This window comes from Chlamydotis macqueenii, chromosome 5 (genome assembly GCF_036417535.1).
Source record: "Chlamydotis macqueenii isolate bChlMac1 chromosome 5, bChlMac1.mat, whole genome shotgun sequence".
Classification (NCBI taxonomy): Eukaryota; Metazoa; Chordata; class Aves; order Otidiformes; family Otididae; genus Chlamydotis; species Chlamydotis macqueenii.
In genome coordinates this window covers 71,154,272-71,166,429 of record NC_141560.1, presented here as the reverse complement: position 1 = coordinate 71,166,429, position 12,158 = coordinate 71,154,272, and the positions used below count along the sequence as shown (strand labels likewise).

The 12,158-nt window shown below is 46.9% G+C and overlaps 1 protein-coding gene across 2 annotated transcripts in view; it reads left to right on the top strand.

Moving 5' to 3' along the window:
- The window catches only part of EPS8L2 (EPS8 signaling adaptor L2), a 56,669-nt gene extending 45,709 nt beyond the window's left edge, over window positions 1-10,960 (top strand). For both annotated transcript variants that reach the window (XM_086750120.1, XM_086750121.1), the window contains 7 exons: window positions 366-481; window positions 3,692-3,803; window positions 4,863-4,970; window positions 6,318-6,459; window positions 7,225-7,408; window positions 8,296-8,428; window positions 8,791-10,960. In XM_086750120.1, coding sequence (XP_086606246.1) covers window positions 366-481; window positions 3,692-3,803; window positions 4,863-4,970; window positions 6,318-6,459; window positions 7,225-7,408; window positions 8,296-8,428; window positions 8,791-8,862 — 867 coding nt within the window. In that variant the 3' untranslated portion in view covers window positions 8,863-10,960. The remainder of the gene's footprint in view (window positions 1-365; window positions 482-3,691; window positions 3,804-4,862; window positions 4,971-6,317; window positions 6,460-7,224; window positions 7,409-8,295; window positions 8,429-8,790) is intronic.
- The last annotated feature ends 1,198 nt before the right edge of the window (window positions 10,961-12,158 follow it).

The window sequence follows — 12,158 nt, the reverse complement described above, 5'->3', positions numbered from 1 at the left end:
CTCTTCTCTTTTTCCTCTCCCTCCCCCTTTTTCAGAGAGATGGATCTGTGGAGTTTGCGGTTGTGCGTAAGAAGTAGTGAGCTCAAAACTCAGTTGGATCTAGTCACTCCAGTTAAACACGGAAAGAAAATAAGGCCAGTAAAGGGCAGCAATAACGAGCCTCACGTCCTGATCAACAGGAAATAAGACACTGTACCGTAACTGAGCCCCATGGATACAGGTTTGCCTGAAGAACATTTCTTTGGTGTGCACCTCATCGTGACCAAAAGCTTCTAGGCTATGATTCGTCTACCACTCACTCTCCTTTTCCCTGATACAGCCTTCCCCTTTCCTGGTAACAACTGACTTCATTTTCACCTTTCCAGCTCTCATCAGCCAATGGGTATCCTTACCGAAACTCCTCGGTCAAGCGCGGCCAGACCGCTGAACAGACGCAAGCTGTGGATGCCTTCAAACAGAACGTAACTCAGCATGTAAATAGGTAACGCACCAGCACCACCCTGGGCCACGGTGCCTCAGCTCCTGCCTTGTAACCTCATAAACACACGCAGCAGCGTATCACGACACCAGGATGTTTTGGCATCCCGGTAGATAACCCTCTGCCATTATAAATCCAGATTTGTTAACAAAATCAAGAGAACTCAAAGATCAGACGAGGGATTATTCATGTAAATAGGGTTTGCTTTTTAATCACCAGCAGCTCCATAAGGAAGTGGGTTACGTATGTTTGCCACCACAAGAGGCAAAAGTATTGACTGACTTAATTAGTCCATCAGTAGGTCTTGTTTCTGCCCACCAAAAGGATATTGTGCCAAAGATACTGCGCTGCACTTTTGTTCTCCATACGTTTCGATGGAGAACTCCTCCTCCCCTTTCCTTGGGGGTCTTGGGAAGCTCAGTTCCCAACGCAGAGCCCACCAGGCTATCCCTTCGCCTCACGCATTTGTCCAAGGGAAAGACGGCTCTTTCACAACTTAGCCAACTGCTCTGCCCCACTGCTAGTTCTCCATCACCAGTTACTCAGTGGTATCAAGTCTTTATGAAAGTACTTTTGGTTCAAAGTTTAGAGTCTTTTCATCTTCTTGCTTGTTGACATGGGCTTACGCCTTTGCAATAGTCACAACACCTCCGAGTTTCAGCAAACTCGTGGCAAATGGCAAATGAATTCTCAGCCGTAGCCTGCTTTGCAGTGATTGTGTTCCAATCTAAAAGATTCATAAGCTCTGTTACTACAAAAAAGTTCAAATTCACAGCAAAATACCTTAAATCCAATTATATCAGCGAATAACTTGTTCTTCTCATTCACCCCATCAAAGGTCCTGGTGGGACCATAAAGTGGTAGAGATGCAGTGTTGAGTAGGGAAAGAATTACGATAACTGATTCTCTTCTCCAATTCCAGTTTTCTCAGTGAGGTTATGAAAAATGAGAGAGAGAACTTAGTTTACATGAGCACATGTAAGTCTGTCTTTAATGACTGGTAGATAATGCACACAAGGAAACATTTTCACCTGTTAGTCTCAGCACAGGCAAACTATAAATCGTAGTACAGAGTCCTGGAATACAAATTAACCGCGTGCCTTTTTCCACGATGACCGTTTCACTGAGACACCACCCAGGCTTAACCACAGTGTGAGCTCACGGAAGAGCAAACGATGATCTCTTTCCTCCTGGGATAGGTGTTGTACCTTTTCACCTACCTTTCAGACTGTCAATAGCAAGTTTTCCTTATGGATAACATTAAAAAAAAAAACATCAAAGCTAACAGCACTGAAGCAGATGCTGAAATTGAGAATGTGCTTAGATGCCTTCTTCAGTCCAGAGCAGACCTCAGCCAAATCTGCCCAAGATCACAGTCCTGGGACAGACATATTTCCTGCAGTACTCATGCTTTTTGCAGGGTAGTTTAAATTAGTTTTCTAAGCAAGAGACATTATATTAACAAAAATACCCCTGCATCAGTGTTGTTATTTACAGAACGGTGTTTGGCTGCAGAGAAGTGTCATGAGAGCCCCAGGCAATATTACAATCATCACTGAAGGGCGCTTGTGTAAAACCGAGGTGCATGCAAAGTACACATTAGCCACAAACTCCTCCAGCTGCCACCTCTTTCCTCATGACTCATTTACCTTCTGGAATGCTACAGAAGTAATTTCTACCTTTCCTCCCCCTCCCTGCCCTCAGGGCACTGCTGGGTAAGGCCACCACTCCCTCTCTTGACTGGTGGATTCCATCTGAGTCCACTCCAAGCTCTCCCCCGCTGCAGACTTAATTTATAGATCGCACATGGCTGTAACTAGACCTAGAGTTGTCCCAGATCAAGTGAGCTAAAGACATCATTACAGCCACTGGCATGATATCAAACCACTGAACCAGTAGTTTCAACTTTTTTCAGAGCACCAAAAGTTATCTAATGAAGAGAGTAAGATGAACTGAAACTAAACGCAATGGGCTTGCTTTGCAAAGTCAGGTTTTACAGATGCCTCAGAAGCAGTCCACAAAGGATGGAGTTTCCACAGATCACAGATTTAAAAATCACTGGCCAAACCCAAGAACTCAGCAATGGAAAAACATCAGGCTAAAAGCCATAGTTGCCAGCAGTGCCAGAAGCAGCAGGTTACACAGAACTTGACGTAAACTGGAGAAGAACCTGACCCTCTGTTGGCATGGCCACTGTGAAATGGCACCCAAGAGTCTTCTGCATCGTGTAGCTGTGCCAGTTCCATAAGCAGAAAGATCCACAGAAGGTGCATTAAAATAATTCCTACCTGCCCTTACACAACAAGGCAAGATAGTTGTTTCATACCACAAACATTTTTGGAATTAAAAAAAATAACAGTACACCCATTTTAACTGGAGAAGAAAAATATGAGAGCCGCAAAAATCCCCCAAAAAGCTATGAAAACAGAAACCATTTCAGTTTGGGTCAAAGGAAATCTTTCATTCCACTTTTTCACCATTTTCAACAATCTACCACATTTACTTTGTCTCTCTCGCCAAGTGAAAAACCAGTTCAGCATTGAAGGCCACTTATTCTTATGTCAGAAATTCCCAAGCAAAACACTCAAACACATTCCTCTTCCCCCAAACGTATCTTAGAATAGAAACATTCAAACTCACTTTTCTGAGATCCTGCGGAGTTCTGTTCCGGTAGCTCAGTATTCATCACCTGATGAAAAACCACAGATTTCCAGTCAGTTCTACCTACACTCATTTCCAACAGCCTTTCCCCCAGCGCTAGTGCCCACCTCCCCCCTGCTCTGGCATACAGGGCAGTTGTTTCCACTTATCAGAACGTGAGGGTTTCACATGTTTTTGTCACAGGAGGTGCAATCAGAGCATTTTGTGCTTTCTCAGTCTCCCCAGTCCTTGCAAAGCAGCAGCTGGCAGGGGTAGAAGTCTTTTCTTCCACCCTGAAAGCAGCAGCCTCACAGTACCCCAGTAAGGCCACTAACCATACAGCTCTACAGCTTTTTTTTTTTTTTTTCCCCCCCAAACATAAAATGAGGGGTGAAATTCTTCCTCAAAATAGAGTGGCAAAGAGGCACAGCCCCCTCCTAACACAAACACAAGCGTCTCTACCTGCACTGGCACACAGCCTTCACCACTCCTCTTTCGCCAGTGAACCCTCTTTTGCCCTAGTTATTAAATGGGCCTCCATTAAAATTCCTTTGGTTTTTTTTTCTCCTGCAGGAATTTTGAGGCACAGGGAATGGCTCTGCCGAAGAGATACGCCAAAATCCGCTACGATTTTACTGCACGAAATGCCAACGAACTCTCAGTGCTGAAGGACGAAATCCTGGAGGTAGGCGAACATAGCGGGAAAAGGCGTGCCCTCCTCCCCTTCCCAGGAGCAGCAGAGAGACTTCCAGACACTGGCAACTGCCAACTCATTTTCGCTTGGTGTTTTCTGAGCAGCACCACGAGGCTTTGCTCAGATGTAAAGCTTTACCTCTGAGCTGGAGCAGGCTGGCTGTATGCATTGGGTCACCTGTTCAGCTGAAACACGTCAGCTACATCTTAATTAGCAACGAGGAGGAAGGAAAACAAGTCACTGTGGCACACTGCTCACCCACTTGCTGGGCCTGTGCTCCTTATTACCTCTCCCCCTCAAAGGAGTTATTTTCTATGAAAACATCCTTTTTCATCAACTTTCTCTTCCCACAGTATTATTGGCATCTGGAGAGTGTAGGATGTGACCTGCTCTACACCGTAACTGTAACGGATCTATGACTGGAGAAACTGACTTCTGATCAAAAATGTAGCTAGAATGAGAAACGTGCGGGTCTTGCCAGCAAAGCTCATCCATTCTGGGAAGATCACTTAAATTAAAAAATAAAACAAATCACAGTTCTGTGTAGAAACAAGGCTGCTGAAAGGAGCAGGGGGACAGGTGCAATGGGTGATATCTCAGCAACAGGCAGTCCTCCTTGCCACGTCATAGATACGATGGGATTGTGTTATGATGTAACGTGATCAAGTTATATTATAACACTCCAGTGTCTTTGGCAGGAGTTACTCTTGACTTTTTTTTTTTTTTAATGCAAAAAGACAACACAAACTCAGTCACTGGTGGGGAGGGGAAAGATGGAGAAACAGGCAAATTAAGTAGGAGCTGTGAGTTCTTCCACACCCCAGGTCTGTTTTCCCCCAGAGATGCTCTCCTGTTCATCATCAGGATAACTTCTGATGCTTTTCAGGAAAGGCTTCAGTCCCGAACGGCAAATGAGCACAACAGCTCTGTCTGCCAGCTCCTGGCCCCAGTGATGTTATTCTGTGGTTTATTTCCACCATATGCCCTTTGTGTGTGCCAGAAATCTGATGTTCTCACTAGCACATTTATTTTTTTTCCCCCGTCTCTCAGGTGTTGGAAGATAATAAGCAGTGGTGGAAGCTGCTCAACCGGAGCGGGCAGGCTGGTTACGTCCCTTATAACATCCTGGATGTGGTAAAACTGGAGGAGCTCGAGCAGGTCTGTAGTCAGGTGATATTCCACTATTTAGCCAAATATTTAGCCAGCTGCAGGGCATAATCAGCCTCTGAGAATAATCCTGTAACTAGACCTCCCTAGATTTCTGAGGATGCTCTGCACAAGTCAGGATGAACCCTCACAAGCAGATAAACCAGGATTCTGGAGATTCTTCAGTCTCTGGTGATAAAACTCTCACATTTTGCCACCATTTATCTTCCCCCTCCCCAAACGAGGTCTATCCTTCCCATCCATACAGCAGCTTTATGCTTTCCTCCCACTTTGAGATGCCGAGCACACTGCCTGCCACCAGCAGCAGGGTTACAGGACAGGCAGCAGCCTGCTATGAAGCAAGACCCTAGCTCGAAGGGACACCCACCCCGAGCCCAGCACCATGACGTGTCATCCCAACAGAGAAGGTCTCACCAAGCAGTTTACCACCTCCTCTCTTGCAAAACCCTGCTGTTTTCAGGGCTGGGCTGCCAACAGGAGAAAGAGCTAACACAGCCATAAAAGCAAATTTTGCCACTAAAATGTTGAGATTTTTGTTGGGGGTTAAATTAAATTAGACGATTCCCTCATCCAGTTCAGTTCAGCAGCAGAAACAAATTCCTGGAGTGGAGGAAGATGGAAATACCAACTGAGTGAATATTAAGTGAATATTGCTCTCCAGCAGCTTGCATTGCAAAGATGTGGAGCTGGAGAGCTCTAAATGCCCTAAGGGAGCATGGAACTGCTTCCCCACTGGTGTTTCAAAGCTTGGGCAAAGCACAAAGTGCCCAGCAGGCCTCTGGACAAAAGCCCTGTGAGTTTAATCAAGAAAGTGTCAAAAATGTCTTCCCAGACTGCTCCGGGCACCTGGCAGTGGTCCCACTTAACATCCCGTTACTAGAGCAGTGATGCTTTGGCTTCAAACAGGATTTCTGTTTGTTTCCTCTTCATACAAGAATCCCTTTGCTTCCCTTGCTCTCCATCTCCAAGAAGTCCTATCAGCAGCAATTTGCGCATCAAAAGGCTGAAGGGCCGAGTCACACTGAGAGCAGCCATCCACAGCAGTAAGAGGCAATAAAACCCCACTCCTCTCCATGTGGTGAGCGTGCTGTGTTTTCCAGGGGTGTAAACACCTTCACACAATCTTTGGCCTCTGTTCCTTCCCATGAGACCCCAGAAATTAATTTCTTCCACGCAGCTTCACCTGAGGCCACATCAGCCTCCACTGGGCAGCCTCACATCAGCACAGGGCAATTTGTCCCGCAATTTGCTATCGTGACCCAGAGGCAAAAAGTTTAAGAAAACAAAAAAATGGCAAAAAAAAATATTTACACTATTTTTCCCTTTCTTGTCACCTAGTCCAACCAGAGGTACAAAGGAGACCCAAGCTCCAGGGGATACGGACCGTCCAGCCCAACCCACAAGCTACCTGCCAGCTACGCTGGGGATAAATGGGGAAGTGAAATGTTATCACGTAACTCTCCCCAGGACGCCAAAGAACGTACGTGTCCCACACCGCGCTCCCAGCGCCCGGCACCCTTTACACCACACGTAGCAGCCCCAGGGGGCCAGAGAGCTTGGCACTGTGGCTCTGCTTTTTGGGACTTAACTGAGAAGTTTCTGTGAGCACACGTTCCCCAGGAACAGCAGTGGTTGTTCCAAGACACTTCAGTTAGCTTAACAGATGCTGCTGAAGCAATGGGGCCAAACTCGCAGACGTGCAGTGCTTGTTCCAAACCATGCCCTTGTTCTGAGGGACGGTCGCGCTGTAAGAAACCCGTAAGCAGCGTTTCAGATTCAGTGATGGCTGCATCTGGCTGTTATTTTGCGATTCCTCCTCTCCATCACCGTGGAGAAGAACTGCAGAAATGTAGGTTTCTCCCAAAGAGAAAGCAAGGCTTCAAAAGCTGAAGGGAGTTGAGAGTATTGGCTTTGGAGGAAAGGAGAGATTCCCTCAGCCTGCTGCAGCAGTCTGCCAGCCTCCAAAACTGCGGCGGTCTCCCTTTACACACTCGTTCCTGATGGAAGTTTGAGGGTCAGAATGCCATTGCTCAGCCTATGGCTAGGAAAGCACTTCAGCCTGTTCTTTAAAACTAAAATACAAAAATAAGCACTTTCCTTTGGTGTATTTACAGAGCTAAAAAAAATGCTGAGCCACACTCTGCTCTTCTTTACAATTTCCTCACAAGCACATTAATTTAATAGGATTTGTGACTGAACACTTGATTTCATTCCCTACTCTCTACCTTGTGCCTTGTTTCCCCAGAACTTATTCATCAAATGGATGAGCTGAATGATGAGTTGCTAAAGAAGATCACAAACAATAAAATTCAGCCTCCCCATCGGAATTTCAAAGTGGAGAAGCCTCAGCAAGTTTTTGTGCCCCTCACCTTTGAATCCAGCACTGAAGAAGTCAGAGCTTGGCTGGAGGCAAAGTCATTCAGCAAAGAGTAAGATCTGCTTTTCTACCATGTGAATTGCTCGTCCTTGCTTTAAAAAGCAGTGGGGGAGGCAGCTTGCAACATTTCAAGGGATTGCAAGTCACTTGTGTTTACTTACAGAGCCTGTGTTGCAAAACAGATGTCAATCACATCCAGCCCAGGCTACATAACCAGTACATTCAGAGCCCAAACTGACTCCCTTTCCTCCGTACACACTGTCAAATAAACCTTGTCTGACAGGGCAGCAAAAGACCTAACGAGTAGCTCCAAATAAAGGAAAGGTCTTACTTATTCACGCAACTCGCAGCCAAACACTGCACGAGGTCCTACCGCCGGTGCTCATCTGGCCTCAGTTAGCCAGTTCAGGGTGCTGAACTTAAAGAAAAATCACTAATTAGCTAACTAAACTCATGGCCTGAAAGGCAAATTCCAGGTGACTGCCTGTCTCTGGGGAAGCTGTCCTAAAGTATCTCTGAGAAAGAGCCAGACCCTGAGCCAGGACTAGCAAACCTTCCCACCACCAGGGAAGGACTGAAAAGCTGCAGGTGGTCAGGGTTCTGAGTTACAGCTCACAGCCAGCACAGCGAGCTACGGGGAGCTCCAGGATTGCTCCCCAAATGCGATGCAGCTGCAGTGAAATGGCTGCAATACCCAGGGGCCGGGTACACACTGGATGGCAGGGCAACGCTGGCTTCCCCTGCTCCTCGTGGTTTGCTGTCATCCCCGTCGAGCGCTTGGGTTACCCAACAGCTGCCACCCCGGCACAGCCCCACGGCCTTGCATGTGACACGGTCCTGGTGCAGAGGCTGCACAGCAGCTGCTCCCAGCCCTTTTATCTCTGACTCCTCACCTCTGGCAAGAGGCCATTACCGTCTCCTCGCTTTGTGCCTTCCCAGGACAGTGGAACACCTTGGCATCCTTACTGGAGCTCAGCTCTTCTCCCTCAACAGAGAGGAGCTGAAGAAAGTGTGTGGTGACGAGGGAAACAGAGTATACAGTAAAATCACAGTGGAGAAAAACCAACTGGAGGTAAGTAGCTTTCTGGACAGCTCCTACCCGCACGGGGACCTGTACCAGCAGTGTCAGATATCCCATTAAACTGACATTTTAAGAAACACAATTTAAAAAAAAAAAACCAAACAAACCAAAAATACCAACCAAACCCCACACAGCCAAAAAACCCCACAGCACTTAAAAATGCTGAGAAGTCTTAAGGAAAAAGGCCTCAAATGTGTAAGGCAGATCACCCTGTCTCCACTAGTGAATCTGGTTCTTACTGGTATCACTCATCCCTTTGAAACTAGCTCTACTCTTACAGCATTACTTAAATATTATCGTTTAACTACAGCTTGAACATAAAACTCAAACTTCCTCTTTTGTTTCCATTCTAGAAAAGCAGAGGGGAGTCAGAGCTCCAAGAAATCATGAAGCGTCGCCAGGAAAGGATTGATTCTGCTAATTAAAATCTATCTGCTTTATTTCAGCTCTTAGTCACAGTAGTGCAGGAAAAGGGAATGAAAGCAATGATCCCCAGTCCAGACCAGAGACAGCAGTGCGCCACACTTAGTGGTGTAATTGCCATCAAAGGGACAATTTCTGGAACGTTGCTGATAAGGGTAGACGATAAGACCATGTCCCTTTGGGAAAGGTGTTTTAATATTGCATGAAGTATTTTTTTTTATAACTATATATTTTATACTGAAATTTTACGTGCATGCGATCAGACCAGAGCAGAATTCACCTGTCTGAATGTACGACAACAGCTAGATAAAGCAAAAAAGACCCCGCAAAGCTTTTCTCAAAGGGCTGTACCTGCTCCCAACCCCCTCGCCAGCGTGGCTGGGGAAGAGAGGGCACGGCACACGGCACGGACCAAGCCAGCCTGAATGTTTAAAGTCTGGACTACAGAAATAAGTATTTTGCCCCACCTTCCATTTCCTTCTCTATGGCAGATATCCAAGGCCCTGCGACAGTTCACTGTCCTCCTCCTGTCCCGCCGTGCCCCCTCCTTGGGTTCAGCTAGAATTGCAAAATACATTACCCAAGCCTGGCTGCTTCCTTAAATACGTGTACCACTTCGTGCTGCCTTTGAACAGTGGAGATGTGCTCTCACTGCGCAATAAAGAGTAGGATTCCAGTGACAACTGAAGTGATCTGAACCTGCAAATAGATGAGCTCAGCCTGATCATCCCTGCTTAGGCAGAGGCTGGGCTGAGGGCAGCCGTGCCACCCTTCGCCTCGGCACGGACCCTGTATTGCGAAATCGCGGTGTTGTCAAAGCCAGGCCTCAAACGAGGAGGGGATCAGCCCCTACCATTTGCTCCCAACCCAGTCACACCCAAAGCCCTGCCCTGAGTGTTTGCCACCCATCTCCACCTTCACATTTTCATTGCAAAGAGTAACCAGAAATGCTTCCTAAATATCTAAAAATCCCTTTCCCTAGGGACGTAATTAAGTGATTATGCATCAGTAATTTACTCAAAGTTTTAAAAGCTCAAGCAAACATACAGTAGATATCCTGTCCCCAGCAAGTTTGGCAGATGCTGTATTTATATCTATATTTTACTTCCAGACCAACTTGATAGGAATGCAGTAAAGCAAACGCACCGACAGGAACGGCTCACGGACCGGGAAGGCTTTGACTTTCTCTCCACTCACACCCCTGAACTTTGCTTGAATGGGAACTCAGGCCCGGACTCCACAAAGACTTACACACGTGCTTCCCTTCACGTGCTGTGAGCGGTCCCACCTCCTTGAACGGTTAAGCACGTGCCTAAGCCTTTGCACAGTCTGGGCCTGTCCTTGCACATTCAATGGAAAAAGCTGTACAGCTGTAAAGCAGTGGCTGGGGAACGCGTGTCTAAATCTGAGAATACCGAGGCACCTCCCAATTTTATCTTTATTCTCCCAAAAATGTTTCTAATGGATTATATATTTTCTTCATCTTGAAAGGGGACATTGTTAGGACACCAGCAGAACTAGGGTGCAGGCAGGGAACTCAGAGAGGAGGATCATGTTTTCAGTCACAACCCTGCTGGCTTGCCACAGCGGCTGGGCTTTGCAAAGGGCACTCACCTTGTCAGGGAGCGATGACGAGGACAATCCTCCAGAGAAGCCCTGGCTCTGGATTAGGGTGGAGATGGGAAGCAGGTGTGAACGCTGGCAAATCATTGGTGTTAGAAGCACAGGAGGCTAAATCATTTCTAAAATGAAAATAAAAACAAACAGTGAGCTCAGAAACACGCCACCATTCTCATCTTTTGGTGTAAAGGCAAACAAATCACACAGAATTATAGTTACTTGGGATTATAATAGAAGTGTACCTGGCAGTTCTGTAAAGCCAGGACCCACGGAGCCTTTCATAAAATAAATATATCAGTAGACCTTATTATTGCAGAAGTCACTTTTAAAAATTTCCATGACTGAGCTGTGCATCTGTTATATTTGTACTGCCTGCAGATAACGCTATAATGTACTGTACATTAATGTAATTGAACGAAGGACAATGATATAACCATGCACTGTATAAGATTTATTAAAATAGCTAAGTTATACTTATAACTCCCTCTCTGCCTCTTTTCCTTGGATCTCAAAGAAAGCAACAGGACACAAAAACAGTCGAGAAGGGTTGCTTTTCATAATGACTTGTCACTCCAAGTCTAAGATGCACAGCAGAGTATCTGAAGCCATATTTCCTTTTGTTTCTGGGGCACTGCCATTTGAAAGGAAGGGCGTTATGGCCTTGATAGTCATTCATGTCTAAAAACAGGGTGGGTGAAAATTCCACACATGATAATAATCAAATGCTGGAAAAGCCACCAGCTGAATCCAAAACATCCCCTTTCTCATCATCTTGAGGAGCAAATCTCTTCCCTCTAGAGCACACAACTGAGACAATACACCAGCCTTTCCACACACAGATACTGTCCAAGACCACAAGGCACACTGGCAAGCCAAAAACACCCAACCCTGGTTGGTGCCAGCTAACACAGGGCCAAGAACAAAGAGAAGGGAAGGGACATACACGGGAGGCTCTCTTATTCTTTGGCAAAGGGCTCTGGAGACGAGACCACATTTCCTGCATAGTCACGGCATTCAAACAGGACTTAAACCTAATGCCTGTTTCCATTATCATCTCTTTGGGTTGGATAAAGCAGAAGGCTGTACAAAAGCACATTCTCGTACAGCAGGAAGCAAAATGACTGTGGCAGCTTCCATCGCAACAATACAAAACAAAACAAGGGGAACAGCACAATCCAGAGAGCCTCTGTTTAAAGGCCAACGCCCATTCCCTATTTCAGAAACACAACCGTGTTAACAGCATCGCCTTCTCTAGAACTTAAACGCAATTTAGGTGAAAGAACAGCCAGCGGTGCCCAAGAACCTGTGCCTTGCTGGGCAAGGAAGGTTCTCAGGCGCTGCAGCCCTGGCTGAGCCTTGCCCACAACAGCGAAGGACGAAACGCACCGCTCGGCTCCTCCAACCGGTTAACGCAGGCGTGGCACAGCCGCAGGCCCCTCCCCAAGGCTGCCAAACGCGGCCAAGGCCTCACCAGCCCGCCCGCCGCCATTTTATGCAGCCGCATCCCCCGTCTCCAAGGTGACCACCCCCTCGGCCCGCCTGACCCGCCAAACCATCCAATCGGAACCTTTCTCCCTCCCACTCGCCCCGCCTCAGCCCGTCTCGGCCGCGTCCGTCTCGCACCCGCGCTCCTGATTGGCTCGGAGCCTCCCTGCTGGGTTGGGATTGGCGGCGGGCT